Source organism: Phyllobates terribilis, unplaced genomic scaffold (assembly GCF_046119375.1).
Source record: "Phyllobates terribilis strain yellow unplaced genomic scaffold, ASM4611937v1 Scaffold_9__5_contigs__length_417890890, whole genome shotgun sequence".
NCBI lineage: Eukaryota > Metazoa > Chordata > Amphibia > Anura > Dendrobatidae > Phyllobates > Phyllobates terribilis.
This window is the reverse complement of record NW_027362769.1, coordinates 19894858-19914742: the sequence shown is the minus strand read 5'-3', so window position 1 is coordinate 19914742 and position 19885 is coordinate 19894858. Positions and strand designations below refer to the sequence as shown.

The window sequence follows — 19885 nt, the reverse complement described above, 5'->3', positions numbered from 1 at the left end:
CTCATGGGTGGAAATCATCTTCATTCCTTGGTCATCACATAGAGTCCTCTTCCTTTTTGCCTATAGATACCCTCCCCCCCATCTTCTTCATAACAGACTTGTAACTTTTTTTTTTTTTTGTAGCTCTTTATTTTTACTCTCCAAATACATCATTCCTGTGTTCTCTCTCCATTAGTATTGATGATGGAGAGTCTCCTATTCATGAGAATCCGGAATAGAGTCATTTCTGTATGATCTCTAGATTGAAATGCTGATCTAGTAAAAGACATGAGACCGGTGCGTTAACCTGTAAGTTTAATACCCAGTTCTATCACACTTTCCCAGAAAACGCTGATTTCTCTACACTTCCAAAAGCTGTGAAACATGGGAGCTTTTAAAGCCTGAAATGTTAATAATTTGTCAGCCTTAACAGTAGGATTAATGGCTCACTATGATCCAGACATCAACTAGAACAAGTCCCTTCTCCACGTTAACCATTTCTTGTTATTAAGGATATTGTAAACTTTAGAGAGAGAGACTGGTCCCCAGAGAAGAACAGGGAGTAGAGCGACGTAAAACCCTGACTGCATCTGCCACTAAAGATCCTTAAAACCCTGTAAAAAAATGAATATTTGGGATCTCCATAGTCTACTTGAATATTTGGAAAACTCTTGAGAAATATTCTGAAAACTCGTTGTTTATTTTTGGACCGATTTCTGGGTGGTCAATAAACTTTAGATATTTATAAAAAATTCATTGGGAGGTTAACTTTTTTTCTGTATCGTACTACATGCAGATCTTGTATCTTTAAATGGAATCTCTCAGCAGTTTTTTGCTATGTAGTCTTAGAGCACCATGATGTATGGGCAGAGACCCTGATTGCAGGGATGTGTCACTAACTAGAATGTGATTTGCTGTTTCAATACAATCAGTGTTTAATCAGCAGGAGATTATTACTAGAAGACAACTCGCCTTGTGCCTCTTAGTCAACCCCTCCCCCCACAGCTTCAATTAGTCGCTTTCTGTCACTATACAATACAGAGAAAGCTGCCAATCAGTGGTGTGGGGTGGGTTATACAGAGCTCAACATTCTCGAGCATTACTAGATAAGCAGCAGCGAAAACTGCTAGACCCATTATACTAAACTAGCTATTGAACCCATTCTACGCCCAGGTGGCGAGCATTTTCATTGGCAAATGCTCCCCCATCCTGTTATGTGCTGCCCCCATCCTGCTCCATGCTCCCCTATCCTGGGATATGTGCTGCCCCCTTCCTGGGATATGTGCTGCCCCCTTCCTGGGATATGTGCTGCCCCCTTCCTGGGATATGTGCTGCCCCCTTCCTGGGATATGTGCTGCCCCCTTCCTGGGATATGTGCTGCCCCCTTCCTGGGATATGTGCTGCCCCCTTCCTGGGATATGTGCTGCCCCCTTCCTGGGATATGTGCTGCCCCCTTCCTGGGATATGTGCTGCCCCCTTCCTGGGATATGTGCTGCCCCCTTCCTGGGATATGTGCTGCCCCCTTCCTGGGATATGTGCTGCCCCCTTCCTGGGATATGTGCTGCCCCCTTCCTGGGATATGTGCTGCCCCCTTCCTGGGATATGTGCTGCCCCCATCCTGGTATATGTGCTTCCCCCATCCTGGTATATGTGCTTCCCCCATCCTGGTATTTGTGCTGCCCCCTTCCTGGTATATGTGCTGCCCCCATCCTGGTATTTGTGCTTCCCCCATCCTGGTATTTGTGCTTCCCCCATCCTGGTATTTGTGCTTCCCCCATCCTGGTATTTGTGCTTCCCCCATCCTGGTATTTGTGCTTCCCCCATCCTGGTATTTGTGCTTCCCCCATCCTGGTATTTGTGCTTCCCCCATCCTGGTATTTGTGCTTCCCCCATCCTGGTATTTGTGCTTCCCCCATCCTCCTGGTATATGTGCTTCCCCCATCCTGGTATTTGTGCTTCCCCCATCCTCCTGGTATTTGTGCTTCCCCCATCCTGGTATATGTGCTGCCCCCATCCTCCTGGTATATGTGCTGCCCCCATCCTCCTGGTATATGTGCTGCCCCCATCCTCCTGGTATATGTGCTGCCCCCATCCTCCTGGTATATGTGCTGCCCCCATCCTCCTAGTATTTGTGCTTCCCCCATCCTCCTGGTATTTGTGCTTCCCCCATCCTCCTGGTATTTGTGCTTCCCCCATCCTGGTATTTGTGCTTCCCCCATCCTGGTATTTGTGCTTCCCCCATCCTGGTATTTGTGCTTCCCCCATCCTGGTATTTGTGCTTCCCCCATCCTGGTATTTGTGCTTCCCCCATCCTGGTATTTGTGCTTCCCCCATCCTGGTATTTGTGCTTCCCCCCATCCTGGTATTTGTGCTTCCCCCCCCATCCTGGTATTTGTGCTTCCCCCCCATCCTGGTATTTGTGCTTCCCCCCCATCCTGGTATTTGTGCTTCCCCCCCATCCTGGTATTTGTGCTTCCCCCCCATCCTGGTATTTGTGCTTCCCCCCCATCCTGGTATTTGTGCTTCCCCCCCATCCTGGTATTTGTGCTTCCCCCCCATCCTGGTATTTGTGCTTCCCCCCCATCCTGGTATTTGTGCTGCCCCCCCATCCTGGTATTTGTGCTGCCCCCCCATCCTGGTATTTGTGCTTCCCCCCCATCCTGGTATTTGTGCTGCCCCCCCATCCTGGTATTTGTGCTTCCCCCCCATCCTGGTATTTGTGTTTCCCCCCATCCTGGTGTATGTGCTGCCCCCCATCCTGGTGTATGTGCTGCCCCCATCCTGGTGTATGTGCTGCCCCCATCCTGGTGTATGTGCTGCCCCCATCCTGGTGTTTGTGCTGCCCCCATCCTGGTGTTTGTGCTGCCCCCATCCTGGTGTATGTGCTGCCCCCATCCTGGTGTATGTGCTGCCCCCATCCTGGTGTATGTGCTGCCCCCATCCTGCGCCCCCATCCTGTTATGTGCTGCCCCCATCCTGCGCCCCCATCCTGTTATGTGCTGCCCGAATCCTGCGCCCCATCCTCTTTTGTGCAGCCCCCATCCTCTTTTGTGCTGCCCCCTTCCTCTTTTGTGCAGCCCCCATCTTGATCCGTGCTCCCCTATCCTGGTATTTGTGCTGCTCCCATCTTGATCCGTGCTACCCTATCCTGGTATTTGTGCTGCTCCCATCTTGATCCGTGCTACCCTATCCTGGTATTTGTGCTGCTCCCATCTTGATCCGTGCTACCCTATCCTGGTATTTGTGCTGCTCCCATCTTGATCCGTGCTCCCCTATCCTGGTATTTGTGCTGCTCCCATCCTGGTATTTGTGCTGCCCCCATCCTGTTATGTGCTGCCCCCATCCTGCTCCCCCATCCTGTTATGTGCTGCCCCCATCCTGGTATTTGTGCCCCCATCCTGCTCCCCATCCTTGTATTTGTGCTCCCCCATCCTGGTGTTTGTGCTGCCCCCATCCTGGTGTTTGTGTTGCCCCCATCCTGGTGTTTGTACTGCCCTCATCCTGGTGTTTGTGCTGCCTCCAACCTGGTCCCCCATCCTTGTATTTGTGCTGCCCCCATCCATACCCCCCCTCCCCAAAAATAAAGCCACCCTTGCTCACCTTTTTCCCCTTGCTCTTGCAGCTTATCCTCAATCTCTGGCGAGTCTGGAGGATGAATGTTGCACCGAAGGTGTGCAAACTTGTCTTCAACAAAATGGCGCCGGAGATCGTGTTATGCGCAGGTGTGAACTCCGGCACCACACTCATTCTCCAGACTTGGCGGAGATCAAGGTATGTGTCCTAATGGCTCCGGAAATAGCGATATGCGGTCAGCGCTTCCACATACCGCGATCTCTGGCACCACAGTCCTTCATCCCCGTCGTCCTCCCTCACCTATAACAGCTAATGTTTTCTTCTGTCTCTAGCCGGACTGTGCAGGCGCATCGCGCTTGTGCAGTCTATTGAGGCTTCGGACAGACGGACACCTCTACCGTTATATTATAGATGATACATTGCTGGGATCAGGGTCTCTGTCCCTATGTCTTACTGCTGTCTGATTACATAGCAAAACCTGCTGACATATTCCGTTTTAATAGTTACATAGGTTGAAAAAAGACTTAGGTCCATCAAGTTCTACCTTCCTCCGCAAATTGTACATTTTGTCACTAAATTATCTATAACCCACAATGTTATGTGTTATATGAAATCATCCAGCCCTTTTTTAAAAGCTGTTATAGTGTCTGCCATCACTACCTCTTGTGGTCGGCATTCCACAGTCTGACCGCTCTGACTGTAAAGAACCCTTTCCTGTTTAGCTACAGGAATCGCCTTTCTTCCACCCGTAATGAATGCCCACTGGTCCTTAGTGTGGTCTTTGGAAGGAATAAGTCATGTGCTAGTCCTTTGTACTGACCACACATATATTTATACATGTAAATGAGATCTCCTCTTAGGCGTCTTTTTTTCTAAGCTAAACAAGCCCAATTTTTCCAATCTCTCATCATATGGGAGGCCTTATAATGATAATCATCTGTTTTTTCCATTCCTTTCAATGCATCAAAACTGCAAGCAATTATTATTTTTTTCTTTTTAAACTCCGTTTTTCGTTGTTCCATTCACCTGTTCAATAACATAGCAGGCTCATCATGCAGGATTTATTTTTTCATTACTGGTGACAGGCAGCCCTCCTTCCATTTCTGTAGGTGTGCTCACATTTGCTCAGAGTTCTGTTTAGCCTCCAGTGTCATCTGTATAACTTCCAAATGGAAGAACGCTCTAGAAGAACGGATCATCTCGCCTAGCTTTACTCTTCTGACAAGGAGAGATCTCCCTACCGCCCAACCTTAGGCTTTGTGATTTCTCATGGAAATTGGGTTGATTGGTCTCCTCCTGCAAATGAGATATACAAACTCTCAGGTGGAAATCCGAAGTCTGTGAAATGCGGTGCGAGTACCGTGTAGATGTCTAGACTGGCCTTCAGCTTCCTGGGCATATGACAAGCTGTTGAGGCGTCAGGTCAGAAGACCCGCTGTTTGGCCAGATATTGCGATCCATACTCGGACCGTGTTTCACAGGCATCTGAGTTTGGCCTTAGAGATAGAGATAGAAAAATCTAGTTCTCTGACCAGTTCCTATTGCTGCTTTTTTCCAGAAATAGCAACTCCCCTTTTGATATGTTTGTTCTATAGCCAGAAAGCGTCCCCATTCTTCTTCTGGATCTAGTAGAATTATTAACAGGTAATTAGCAAATAAACACCTTTTTACCACTTTAACCCCAATCTTACTTCATCCCTATTTATGTGGTGTTTCTAGAGCTTTCCTGAAGGTTGCGTTCTGACCACTAGATGGCGCTGTAGCACAACAGATATGCAGTGGAGCTGGTACTATGACAGCTGTATGCTGTGATGAAGAAATGATTCTGCCCATACCAGAACGATTAACAAGCCCCATAGAAGGGGAGAAATATACCACCAACATAAGCCTCTTTCCATTATCTGCACAATCAAGAATATTGCCTCGTTTTTCTTCCTTTGAAAGTAGAAGTCTTAAGCTGTGGCTAAGTGGTGTGATCTCATGATGAGAGAACTTTCTCCTGAAGGATTGTCAGTGATGAATGCATTCAGTGATGATGGCCTCTTTTCCGTAGGCTGTTCCTTTTATGTTCCAGCATGTATCATTACACCCAGTGCATTGCGTTAGATATCGCTTCTCTTTTGCAGGATAACGGACTGCTGTCATTACCGCAGTAATACAGTGCCATGGCATTGTCATCTACATTTAACTTAATTTATTCTCATTTTATTATAGTTACATTTCCCCCAGCTCATTGCTCTCTACAATCAGTAGTGGTATTTTTACAGGAGGTGGGGTTTTCTTAGTGCCGTACTTGCACTTTTCTCTATGGTTGGTTCCTTTTATTTATTGCTGTCTTTCTTTGCAGCTGGTTAAGGATCAGTCTCCTCATTTCATCATTTATAAGCAGTTGTCTGTGACCTTTCATAGTCCTTTTATTTGTCTCCTTCCTCTGATATTAATAGCAATAGCGCATATTTGTCAGTTACAGGACGCAATGGTTGCCCTGATGTCCCGACCAGCTGATGCCTTCCTTAGTAGCCACCTTGGCCTTCTCCATCATTCTTCGCTGTGCTGCGTAGAGTCTGTAGAGTATAACCTGGGACATCGGCTCCTTTGTACATCAATGCAGTTGTCTAAAGAATGCATGAGGCTTTTATATAATTCATGCGGTTTTACAAGCCTATCTTTCCTTTTCCATTGCTTTTTGTATTTCCCTATCGACTTAAAGCTAACATCTGGGTGCAGGTTTTTTTTGGCACAATAAATCATAGCAAAAAATACTGCGGAAAATGTGGAAACATTTTTTTTTTTTTCTAGAAAGCTACTTGTAAAGGCATCTTGGAGAAAGAAGGCAAGCAATGCAATAAACTTGACTCTGTTGTAGGCAATAGTATTCTAAATATTTTGCTGTTCAATAATTGTCAGCAAGTGCAGAACAAGTCATGACATAAATGTACAGCAGTGTTGTGCGACAGCCAATCTGCGATACTGCTCTTAACCAATCATTAAAGCAAATCAGTCACCAGATTTCACAATACAATCTACATACGTTTTTAAAATAAATCTCGTAAAGCTGATGAGGCTGGTGTAGTTACTTTAAAAACCAATGTCCGAATGGCAGAATAATCCATTTTGACATTTTTTTTTGTGCATCAAGGAACTTAACGTTCTTTGGGAATTAAAATAAAGAAAAAAGAACTTTAATGAACAACATGTTCACATTGCTGTCTACCTTTTCTTACCTGAGCAGCCATGGTGTCTCTAGTATTAGAACAGAAAGACATAATGTACAGCAGTGTGAGCAGCCTCTTCTTACCTCAGCAGTCCTGGTCTGTCCAGTTTTAAATAAGAAAGACATAGTGGACAGCGGTGTGTGCAGCCTCTTCTTACCTCAGCAGTACTGGTCTGTCCAGTATTAGATCAGATAGAGCTGGTGAACAGTAGTGCAAGAGGTCTTTTCTTACCACAGCACTCCTGGAATCTCAGGTATTAGATCAGATAGACAGGGTGAACAGCAGTGTGAGCAGCCTCTTCTTACCTCAGCACTCCTTGAACTCCGGTATTGGATCAGATAGAGCGGATGAACAGTAGTGTAAGAGGCCTCTTCTTACCTCCACACTCCTGGTTCAGGTGCTTCTCACTAAATTAGAATATCATCAACAAGTTAATTTATTTCAGTTGTTCAATACAAAAAGTGAAACTCATATATTATGTAGAGTCATTACAAACAGAGTGATCTATTTCACGTGATTATTTCTGTTAATGTTGATGATTATGGCTTACAGCCAATGAAAATACAAAAGTCATTATCTCAGTAAATTAGAATACTTTATAACAACAGCTTGAAATTTGATTTTAAAATCCGAAATGTTGTCCTACTGAAATGTATGTTCAGTAAATGCACTCAATACTTGGTCGGGGCTCCTTTTGCATCAATGCGGCGTGGCATGGAGGCGATCAGCCTGTGGCACTGCTGAGGTGTTATGGAAGCCCAGGTTGCACTGATAGCAGCCTTCAGCTCGTCTGCATTGTTGGGTCTGGTGTCTCTCATCTTCCTCTTGACAATACCCCATACATTCTCTATGGGGTTAAGGTCAGGTGAGTTTGCTGGCCAATCAAGCACAGTGATACTGTTGTTTTTAAACCAGGTATTGGTACTTTTGGCAGTGTGGACAGGTGCCAAGTCCTGCTGGGGAATGACATTTCCATCTCCAAAATGCTTGTTGGCAGAGGGAAGCATGAAGTGCTCTAATATTTCTTGGTAGATGGCTGCGCTGACTTTGGTCCTTTGGTCTTGATAAAACACAGTGGACCTACACCAGCAGATGACATGGCTCCACAAACCATCACTGATTGTGGAAACTTCACACTAGACCTCAAGCATCTTGGATTGTGTGCCTCTCCACTCTTCCTCCAGACTATGGAATGAAATGTAAAATCTGAAAACAACACCTTGGACCACTGAGCAACTGTCCAGGTCTTTTTCTCTTTGGCCCAGGTAAGACGCTTCTGGCATTGTCTATTGGTCATGAGTGGCTTGATACAAGGAATGCGACACTTCTGGCCCATGTCCTGGATACATCTGTGTGTGGTGGCTCTTGAAGCAATGACTCCAGCAGCGGTCCACTCCTTGTGAATCTCCCCCAAATTTTTGAATGGTCTTATCTTAACAATTCTTTCAAGGCTGCGGTTATCCCGGCTGCTTGTGCACCTTTTTCTACCACACTTTTTCCTCCCACTCAACTTTCCATTAATATTAATATGCTTGGATACAGCACTCTGAACAGCCAGCTTCTTTAGCAATGACCTTTTGTGGCTTACCCTCCTTGTGGAGTGTCAATGACTGCCTTCTGGACATCTGTCAAGTCAGCAGTCTTCCCCATGATTGTGGAGCCTACTGAAACAGACTAAGGGACCTTTTTAAACGCGTAGGAAGCCTTTGCAGGTGTTTTTTGTTAATTATTTTAATTTACTGAGAATTTAAAATCATTTTTCAAGCTGTTGTTCTAAAGTATTCTAATTTACTGAGATAATGACTTTTGTGTTTTCATTGGCTGTAAGCCATAATCATCAGCATTAACTGATATAAACACTTGAAATAGATCACTCTGTTTGTAATGACTCTATATAATATATGAGTTTCACTTTTTGTATTGAAGACTGAAATAAATTAACTTTTTGATGATATTCTAATTTAGTGAGATGCACCTGTATCTCCGGTAGTAGATCAAATTCTGATAGACAGGGTGGACAGCAGTGTGAGCAGCCTCTTCTCACCTCAGTACTCCTGGTAACTCCAGTATTAGATCAGAATATCCACACCTTCCAACACATGAACAAAATGGGGGGAGGGGGGAATTTCCACTACACATGCGGATAGGCACCTGTTCCATTAACATTGTTACAAGCCTGCAACCATTTTAATGCTTTGTGGTGGTTTGTCTTCCTAGAGAAAGCAAGTATAATTTGCTGTTTAAAGGTGTTTAGGAATTTATCATTACTTTTATTTCTCTTTTCTATTCCTGGAAAATCCCTTTAAATGGAATTACAAAATCTCAATCCAGCACCACCTGTCTAGAAATGTTTTAAGTGACTTTATTCCTATCTCCGACTCTTGCCTTACAATCTGGTACAATGGCGAACGTTTAGTATTAATGTTTCAGTTCTTGTAGAGATGAATATTTTCTTGTTCTTTATAAACTATACTGTCTTTCATGGGAAGACCTCTTTAATGTTAGTAGCAGATGAAGCAGGCTGAAGTCTCGGTAAATCCTCAATATTTGCCTGCAGAATGCTCTTGTGTTCCTTCTTCCTCAATAGCTAGGATTCTGATACTTAACCAGACGCAGTCACTATTTTAATACATCATTTATTTTTCATTGAAAGGTTGCAAGACCTTTTCCAGCAAGAAAAGGGCCGTAAGCGTCCGTCTGTGCCTGCGAGTCCTGGGAGAATGCGGCAAGGAGACGAGACTAAGGTAAGATGCTTCTATAATCTGAGCCTGCAGCTTGCTGACATGTTGCTTTGCCCCTGGGTGAATTCTTTCAGGGGATCAGAGTTTAGTTGTTCCAGTCCAGGTGATGGCGGGGTTGAATCTGGAGCAGAGTGCCACCTGCCTGTTCACACCAGTACTAATGTCCGCCTGCAGGTGTTTAATATTACTGAAGCTGAGCCTTGTTCGGAGCAGTCAGTCCTATCTCACCCTGTGATTGTGTGGCTTAATACAAGCTCTCGCTGCTTTCTCCATTGTATCTCATCACTCTACATTTGCAGAATCATTTTGACAGTCGGATGTTCTGCTCGATTGGCAGAAAGTGAAAGTCGCCATGTACGCCCTGTATCAGCCATACTCCCAAATCAGCATGGTTCACCATGCAGAAATGTTTCCTGCCATATAAATCCTTCTCTTTCCCTTGATATATTCTATATATTCTGCATCGACCGGGACCATTTCATCTTCAACCATTAGAGCCTTCACAGAGCTGCTTCTTTGCCTTCTAGTTCACAGAACTTGGTCTGTCATGTTTCTTTACTCCCTATCTGTTACCCCAATATATAAGCCATTATACTGTATATGCTACAGTCACAAAGCCAGTAAAAGAATTACTATTAGCTGGTGTTCCGCTATCTAAGCGCTCCGTGGAGCGTTCATAAATTGTATTGCCGCTTCCCCTACTTTATTGTGAAATGATGTTATCCATAATGTTTGTACTGTACGATTTTATTTTATTCATTCTGCTATAAACCAGCTAGCTAATGAAAAGTGAAAAAAAAAATGCCTGTATTTCCACTTTCCAAATAAAGCTCAGTAAATTGTAGAATATTATCATTTGTAGATACTGCATATTATAAAGTAGGACTGCAGTGGCCAGCAATATAGCCTTATAGCGGTATGCCAGCCTGCAGCACATTGCTGGATATACATTTATATATTCTACAGCTGCTCTTTTTGTAATGTCCCTTCTCCAAACAACATTGATGTGGAACATCTAGGTCTTTAAGACAAATCATTTTATTATTATCATAGGTGATTAAAAATGTCCTGGCCTTATCATTATTAGAATGATATTGGCTACATCAAGTGACACTGGAGCAGGGGAGATTATATTGCTCGCATGTCTAGTGGGCTCGTGGGAAAAATTGTGTTTGGGATATTTGTTTATAAGGTCCTTTAGAGGGGTACTCCTATGTCTAAGATCATATCCCAATATATAGCAGTTGTAATAATAATAAAATACTTCCTTTTATAAATGTAGTATAGTTGTTCTGCTTCACTATGTTGCTTACCCCATGTGCAGGGCATTTCAGTAGCTTAGGTATCCATGGTTACGACCACTAATGGTTAACTAACTGTCACTATATGAGTTGTCGTAACCATTGATACCCAAGCTGCTGCAATGCCCTGGACATGGGGTAAGGGACATAGCGAATTAGGAGAACTATACTACATTTCTAATTCATAGGTATTTGCTAATATTATTATTATAACACCAACTCCCATCTTTGAGATGGGAATACTTGTTTTGTTCCAGACTGGAAAAGGGATATTGTAGTTTGGAACCAAGGCCTTTATAAACCAATGCCTGAAATGGCAATTTTTTTTTTAAATTTTTTTTTTGTGAGAAAGTCGTTAACCGACATTTCTGCCAGCAGTTTATTTACTGGAGAACAAAGTAGGAGGCAGTCTGAGATTGGACATGCCCGATAGACATTTCCTCCCATAGCCAGTTGATGGCGCCACCATACACATTAGAGTGTTGGCTAAAGGCCCCGTCACACTTAGCGACGCTGCAACGATCCCGACAACGATACGACCTGTCAGGGATCGTTGCTGCATCGCTATGTGGTCGCTGGTGAGCTGTCAAACAGGCAGGCTCACCAACGATCAGGGGAGCAGCGACATCGCGGAAAGAATCTTTCCACGATGTCCTTCCTGGTTACCAGCCTGCTGAAGCAGGAGCAGGCAGGTAACCATGGTAAACATCGGGTTACTAGGGGCACACGCGCACCTAGTAACCCGTTGTTTATCATGGTTACCACTCTGCTACAGTGAGCGGGAGGTTACCGCTCACTTTAGCAGGCTCGTAACCATGATAAAAAACGGGTTACTAGGTGCGCGTGTGCCCCTAGTAACCCGATGTTTACCATGGTTACCAGCCTGATCGCTGCTCCCGCTGGTCACACACAGCGATGTGTGCTGACCAGCTGGAGGGCAACGACCAAAAAATGGACCAGGACACTTTGCAGCGATCAGCGACCTCACAGCAGGGGCCTGATCGCTGCAAAGTGTCACACATAGCGACATCGCTGGTGAGGTCGCTGTTGCGTCACCAAAACCGTGACACAGCAGCGATCTCGCTAGCGATCTCGCTATGTGAGACTGGGGCTTAAACCTATTGATATTGGTGGGTGCAGCCAACGTTAGTCTAATGTGTATGGGGGGGGGGGCTTAAGAAAACCCCGGGTGATTTCACATCAGGTTTTTTTTGGAGTGTACATGACACTACTGATAACTCCAGGAGATTAGCCAGCTGCATCTTTGAGACTGAAAGTTGTATAGAAAGTTAAGGCCCTCATGCATATTAGACTATTGTGAGTTGAACCAGCCTACAGCAATGGTTGTTCTGAATGTCCCATGTGTGAGTGGACCCCTGACACTCACCTGACAGCTGGGGTAGATAAGGGTCCAGCATGTCTGATTTCGGGCTGACAATCCTTTTGTTCTCCAAGACATGTGCAACTCCCAGAGAAGTCTGACAGCGGCTTTCTCATAGAGAGCTCTTGAGCTCTCGGCCAGCTGGGCGCACCTGTGTATGGTAGAATTGGGGTAGATGGCTGTCAGCAGAAAAATCAGGTGCACCATTGTTTGGGTAACTGCAGTCATTACTTGTTCCACTACTAGTTTCAGATTGGTGCCAACTGCTAGTTCTTATGTGTCAATACTTACAAAAAGAACAAAAAGTCAACAGGTGGTGGGATGGATCATCATGGCTAACCTGGCCAAGAATAAAGGCCTCGCAGTCACATTGGCTGACTGTCCTTCTGGACTTCTTGTGCTCCTGACCTGAGGGGTTTGGATTTCTTTTGGATGCTTGTAGAAGTGTACTGATTAGCTGTTCGTAGTCTGCTGTAATGTGAGCGGAGTGCTGTTTATCTAACAATCTGCTTTGTTTTTTTACCTACTACATGTATTACATTTTTGAATATAGTTTGTTTCCTAGTGATCTTGTTAATACTATTTTTATAAAGCTTGGTCTTCATTAACACTTCGTGGCCTTTACCGGTTGATTTTCAGATCGTAATTGAGACATTTTCAAAACAATAATTGTTCCAATCTGAATGTCGAAGAAGGTTATGTAGAAAACAGAGAGGGAAATGACTACATGTGCATGACATGCTGATAGAATCTAGATTACTAAATTACCAAGGGAAAGCGCGATCTTGTTAATTACCAGGGGAGAGCGCTATCTAGTGATGCTGTGCCGACCCGCTCGGCCATCAGAATGATTGTGTTATTGTGCTTTGTATCAACACTTTACCGGCGATGGGAAAGGGTCTTTCATACAGTGAGCTACACACTGGGAAAATCCAATTATTCTTTCTCCGCTTTCTGAAAACTGGAATCTCTGTGAAGAATAGAAAATGTTCTCCGGGTTGTGCAGGGCAATTACTGTACAAATCTGTGTTTTGAGATGTCTTCTACTTAAAGTGCTATTATGTTCCTGACTGTTGGATGCAGGCAGCTAATGTATCTGTCTTTGCTATCCAGGGCAGTGGTATGGATGCATCTCCACGTAACTCCTCTCCTGCACAGAATGGGGACCGAGGTTTGTCATTTTGTTGCGTATTTTCTTTTGTTTTTTGGGCTGCTCAGTTATTAAGGGTTTTGCTGGTCGCCTTATTTATAAGTAACCACCATCAAAAGGACAGCAACCCTCAAAGAGGTGTACTAGGTGAAAACAATGAATACACTTTAGATTTCCATGAAACTTGCCCACCATCTAATGTATATGGGGGTCCCTACTCTTATTTTGTCCTCTGGAATATGGCTTGTGCATACCAAGGAAACACTCTGGACAACAATTGCATCACCTAAACTTATCTAAACGGGCCTGTAATGTAGTGGTGTTGTATTAAAATATTTACCGACCGCCGTCTTCCCAGTTTCCAGCACTGCTCCGTTCCTCTTCTTGGTCACTTGACTTCAATTCAGACTCGCCTTATCACGCAGGGTTTTATGTGGACCGGACATTGCCTTCACAATTTATGTCTATGGAGCCTCATTCTAGGTCTCCATACGCTTTCATTGATGGGAGTAGCACATTGCACCTAGCAGTCCCTGAGTGTGCCTGCAACGGAGAGGAGCGGCCATGTGACCCTGAAGAGGACCGGAATGGCTTTATATACTAGGAAGATGGTGATCAATAACTATTTAAACTGCCTTACAGACATTTGTAGAAAGATTTCGGGGATAATATTTGTGCCCGGAGTACTTATTGAAATAAAAAGCTGTTACTTAGTTCATCTATATCGGTCTTTTTGAGCTCAGGGGGTGGAGGAGATTCTAGGCCCTTCTAATTTGCTGTCGTTATTGATCTGTGCTGCAGCGTAATCCTGTCATTGTGTGTTACTAGAATGAAATAGTAAATCAGGATATTCTCCTCAGGGTATCGATAAACCTGAAGTAACGAGATTATAATGCTGCTTATCTGTGAGAACATTGCCAGATCGGTGTCTGACTCGGCAGGCTTTTGTTGAAACCTAAGCCTCTGTGTTGAAGGCCATTTTTCTTGTTTCTGGTTGACAGCGTGTGATATGTTCCATGAATTGTAGACTGTACACGCTGTTGTTATTCTCTTGGTTAGTTTTCTGTTTAGTCCCTGTAAAGTGGATGCTTGAACTTGTACCACTAAGACCTGCAAAGACAATTCTGAGTAATAGCCTTCATGGAAGCATGCTCACTGCAGCCCAGCGTCTGGTTCTTGGAATTTAGGTAGAAGTGGGTGTCTTTGGCTTTACTGTGTAGTGACACATTGACAGTCAGCTTCTTAGCTCTTGAAGGGAATCTGTCATCACATTTTAGCCGCCCCCTCTAAGCAAAATGGAATGTCACACACTATGATTTCATGTGTCTGCTGTTTTGTTTTTTAGAAATGTAGACTTTATTACTTGCAGTACAATATGTTGGTTGGCTTTTCTCTCCATATACAGTAATGAGGAGAAAGCTGTCAATCAGTGACAGGGAGCAGGGGAACCCACATGTCATGGCTACCAAGAACCCCTGTGCATATCATTGAGAGGACATCTTATTCACCAGCCCTGCAAGTCGTAAAGTTTACATTTGGCATTGACTACTACACCGTTCTTTATAGCTAACCAAGCCTTTTTTTATCACTTGTTCCAGAGGATCGATTCATGACCACCTTGTCTCAAAGTTCCACTGGCTCTACACATCTGCAGATTCCTAGCCCCCCAGAACTGATAACTGAACACGTTTTTACTGGGGCTCCAAACACAGTGGAGATGGACACTGCCAGCAGTTGTGAAGGTATTCCTGTTGTCACTTGTCTCCTGTCTTGCACACGATGATGTGAGTTGGTACAAAGCATCAGGGATCGGGGGCTGTTAACTAATCACTAGAGGAATTTTGGGACAATTATGCCAAGTGGTTGGTAGCTTCTTCATGACTCTGTCATGCCCTGCCCACTGCGTCTGTAAAGGTTAAACTACAGTATCATAAGTAATCATATTGATGAAATACTTTCCAACGGCTGAGAAGGAGACCCATACAAGTTGCAGTTGTGGCCTGTTATATGCAGCTATGTCCTCAGCCTGCACCGCTGGGTCCTTACAGTATTTTTTATTTTAATCAGGTGTTTTTTTATTTTGGAACATAAAGTAATACACACAGAACAAATGAAAACATAGAAAAAAGAACCCCCTTTGCCTTCTCCCACCCGCCCCAACATAATTTTGTGCAGCGCAGTACAATAGGTAGTAGTAACCAAAGTTATTCCAAACATACGGAGGTAGTTGTGTGCGCGCTCCATCAGACATGCACTGCTCCTTCCAGCCCGCCACTCACTCATCTCTGATCTCTGCTCCATAGATCCCATTTCCAGCGCTGAAACCCAAGTATGAAATGGTTTTACTTTCTCCTAACGTAACCCCAGGCAGTATGTTAATAATGCCCTTGAAGCCATGCCCACTTTGTCAATTCAGAGGGCTCTCAGCTTTTTAAATTTAGTTTGTGCTTCTCTTTAAGTAAAAATCCCTTTCCAGATTCCCCAGGCAATGTTTTTCATCTTTGAATTGTGGGATTGTTGGCACCAGATCAGTTATCCACATTTCCTGCCATACAGTCCTGCTCATCGTTATTGGCACCCATGAAGTTTCAGTACATAATGTGGAATATCTCCTGAAAAAAATGAATCAAGTGAAACAGTTTTTCTGTATAGAGCAATTGTGTTAAATACAAAAGGGCAAATGATAAACAATAATTAAAAGCAAAAATCAATGGGAGGAAAAAATAGAAAAACTAAAGCTTGCTGTGACACTGGTATTGGCACCCTTTACATTAATTTAGTATGGAAACACATTTTGTCTCGTCTGTGGTAAATCACAAAAGAGATTCACCTGTGATTAATTGTCTGTGCCCATGTGACATGAATTAGCCAATGAGTGATGACTTCAGTGTTTTAAAAAGCCACCTCAATACACAGAAGATATGATGAGGTGATAGGCAACACTGAGCATCCTGATACATGTCGGACATGAATGCTGGCTGAGCTCTCATTGCTATCTGTGCCCAGGGGCATACATAGAAATCATGGGCCACATAGCAGTGGCGTGGCCTGCAGCCATTGGCGGTACACCACGGTCTACGCCTCATGTACTTCTACCATTTTCCTTGTTGTCCATAACAACCAAATACTCCACTTTCAACTCTTAAAATGCTCTGAAAAAATGAAGCTTAAAGTGGTATTCCCTTCTCCAAGATCTTATCCCAATATGTAGTAGATGTAGTAATAATAATAATATTGGCAAATGCCTTCAAGTAGAAATGTAGTATAGTTTTTCTGATTCGCTATGTCTCTTTCCTCATGTGCAGGAATCGCGTTACCTTAGGTATCTATGGTTACGACCACTAGCATCAAGCTAACTGTCACTATATCAGTGGTCGTAGCCATGGAGACCTAAGGTACTGCAATGCCCTGCACATGAGGAAAGAGACAGCGAATCAGAAAAACTATACTACATTTCTAATTGGAGGTATTTGCTAATATTATTATCACACCTACTACATATTGGGATAGGATCTTTGAGATATGAATGCCCCTTTAAGCTTTGATTGGTGGCGTCATTTATCAGATCCATCAAACATCCTGTCCAAGTTTCCTGTAGCAAGCAATCAGAGCTTAGTTGTCTTATTAACCCCTTTATGATGGGTGTCGAACATGTATGTCACACGTCTGGTGCGGTTGTGGAGCAGGATCAGGAGCTGAGACCGCTCCACACATGGCAGATGCTTGCTGTACTGTGCTGTTGGAGGCACTCGCCTTTAACAGCAGCAACCATTACCCCTTAAATGTCGGTGGGCTTCATAGGAGAGCATCATATTCGTTCCATATTGCAATACTGTGAGAGCGAATGCAAGTGTCTCAAAAGAAGACTAAAAAAATTAAGTTTTTTTTTTTTTAAATATAAAAATTCAAATCCCCCGCCTTCCAATTTAAAGGAGATCTAATGAAAATGTAAAAAAATTTACAGTTTAGTACAAATTTAAAATTATTTCATTCATATGGTAAACTCCATTAAGCAAAAATGAATACAAAATAGCAGAATTGCATTTTAATCGCTGCTCCCCCCCCCCAAAAAAAATGCAAGAGATAAAAACATTGCATGTACACTATAGTACCCATAAAAGAGTCAGCTCACCATAAAAACAAGCCTTCATAAAATACCATTAACAGAAAAATATAGGTCTCAGAAAACAGCACCACAAACCAAACTTTTTATATTTATTTATTTATTTTTTTACAAATTTCTAAAATATTTTTTACTCCTTAAGGGTATGTGCACACGATGCAGAAATGCTCAGGATTTTTTCCTGAGCGTTTCTGCATCTCTCTGGCAGGAAAAAACGCATGCGGATTGTACATGCGGTTTCCTGCCAGGGACATGCGGAAATGAAGCGGTCTTCACTTTCATTTCCGCATGCGGGTTGACAAGCGCTTCCCAAGCGATTTTAGCATCACTTGGAAAGTGCTTGTCAACACTATATAAATCCATGCAACCGGCATGGATTTATATAGTGTGTGATGTCAAAAAATAAATCTATACGTTACCCTCTGATGGCCCCCGGTGTCCTGCTTCATCGGTCCCGGCTGCCGGCAGTGAAGACTGTAGGACCTTCCGACGTCAGCGTCACGTGACCCGTCACATGACTCTGACGTCAGCGAAGGTCCTTCATTCAACCGCGAAGTGCGCGGGAAGCCGGCAGGACGCAGCGCGGGCCGTCAGAAGGTGAGAATATATATATTTTTTATTTTATTCTTTTTTTTTTAATGGTACCTGGGTCTGGATGAGAGTCCTCTCATCCACACCCGGGTACCATCCGCACATTAGACCGCATGAAAAGCGCATCAACATATACAGTGATGCGGATTCCATGCGGTCTAATGCAAGTCAATGGCGGCAAAAGAGCAGCGTTTCCACAAAATTAATTGACATGCTGCGGATTTTTGACCGCAGCGTTTACGCTGCGGAAAAATCCGCATCATGGGCACAGCACATGCGGATTTCCATTGGGGAACATTGCTGCCCTTCTACCATGCGTTTTTCATGCATTTCCGCGGCGTTTACGCAACTGCAAAAACGCCGCGGAAACGCATGAAAAACGCATCGTGTGAACTCAGCCTAAATACCAAACTTTATAAAGCTTTTTTTAATCCCCTAAAAAATGTTACCAGGTCATTTCTACCGTGCAATAAACACTATAAAAAATCTAACAAAAAAACAGCGGAATTGTGGTGTTTTTTTCACCATTTCAACACACTTGAAATTTCTTGCCCTTTTTCAGTACATTGTATGAAAAAAATCATGGTGTCATTCAAAATAAAAACTCCTCCCGCCCATCAGCCCACCCGCAACACGATAACTGGATGTCAGTAGGTTGCCAAGACAGATGGTGGTCATTTCGAAGGGCCCTGTTCCTGCCTATGGCTGGTGTTCATAAGATACAGTGATTTTAACTATATACTGCAATATAGAAGTTTAAGGATAGGCACCCAGATGACCGCAGGTTCAAGTCTTCAAAGAGGATTAAAAAATAAAGTGTAGTAAAAAAAAAAAAAAGTTTTCAAAAATATTTAATTGTAAAAACATAATAATTTTAATTACACCCTTTGCCCCATTAAAAATAGTTATCTAAAAAATATACATGTATTTGGTATCGCAGTGTCTGTAAGAGTCCAATCTATCAAAGTATAAAATTAATTATCCCAATCAGTAAAAACTGAAATGAGAAAAAAATCTAAAAACTAAAATTAGTTTTTTTGATCGCCACAACTTGCCCAAAAATGCAATAAGAAGCGACCAAAACTATATATGTAGCCCAAGATGGTATCAACAACAAAAAAGTGCAAATGTGGTATAGATATAATCATACTGCCCTGGAGAATCATATTACCAGGTCATAATGAACACCATAAAACCCCCAAAAAACAGCAGAACTGCAATTTTTTCCAGAACACTGTATGGTAAAATGGATTGGTGTCATTTAAAAATACAAATAGTTCCCCAAAAGACAAAATCTTTATGGCTATGTCAGCAGAAAAATAAAAAAAAGTTATGGCTCTTGGATAAAAGGCAGAGAAAAACGAAAGCACACATATGAAAAATCACCTAATCTTTAAGGGGTTAAACAATCAAGTAGTCCAATAATGTTGACCACAACTGTATAGAGATGTCCAAACATTCCTTAATCTTTGTAAGTAGCGCCAGCATAAGCAAAAATGTAAATAGAAAACTCTTGATTTCCATGTCAGGTAGACTTAAAGGGGTTTTCCCACCAATGAGAGTTCATTTTAATCAATAGATCTTAGAATAATAATAAGTTCCACAATTGGATGTGTTTAAATAAAATGTTCCTGTGCTGAGATAATCTTATAAATGTGCCCCTGCTGTGTACTGTGTAATGGCTGTGTCTGACCATGTACGGAACATGGTCTGATCATACCACAGCTCCTGGGTGGGGAAGGAAGCAAAAAGTATACAGACATTACAGCAGGGGATCACAGCTGATTCTTTTCGTAAGGTCTGTTTTTAAACAATGTTTTACTTCAAAGAA

At 43.2% G+C, this 19885-nt stretch overlaps 1 protein-coding gene across 5 annotated transcripts in view; it reads left to right on the top strand.

Annotated features, from left to right (window-relative positions):
• The window catches only part of PIKFYVE (phosphoinositide kinase, FYVE-type zinc finger containing), a 284611-nt gene that overhangs the window by 157559 nt on the left and 107167 nt on the right, over positions 1 to 19885 (top strand). For 4 of the 5 annotated variants that reach the window (XM_073646326.1, XM_073646322.1, XM_073646325.1 and 1 more), the window contains 3 exons: positions 9421 to 9511; positions 13304 to 13361; positions 14939 to 15082. In XM_073646326.1, coding sequence (XP_073502427.1) covers positions 9421 to 9511; positions 13304 to 13361; positions 14939 to 15082 — 293 coding nt within the window. Of the gene's footprint in view, positions 1 to 9420; positions 9512 to 13303; positions 13362 to 14938; positions 15083 to 19885 lie in introns of those variants that run through there. The other variant, XM_073646327.1, reaches the window with a different exon arrangement.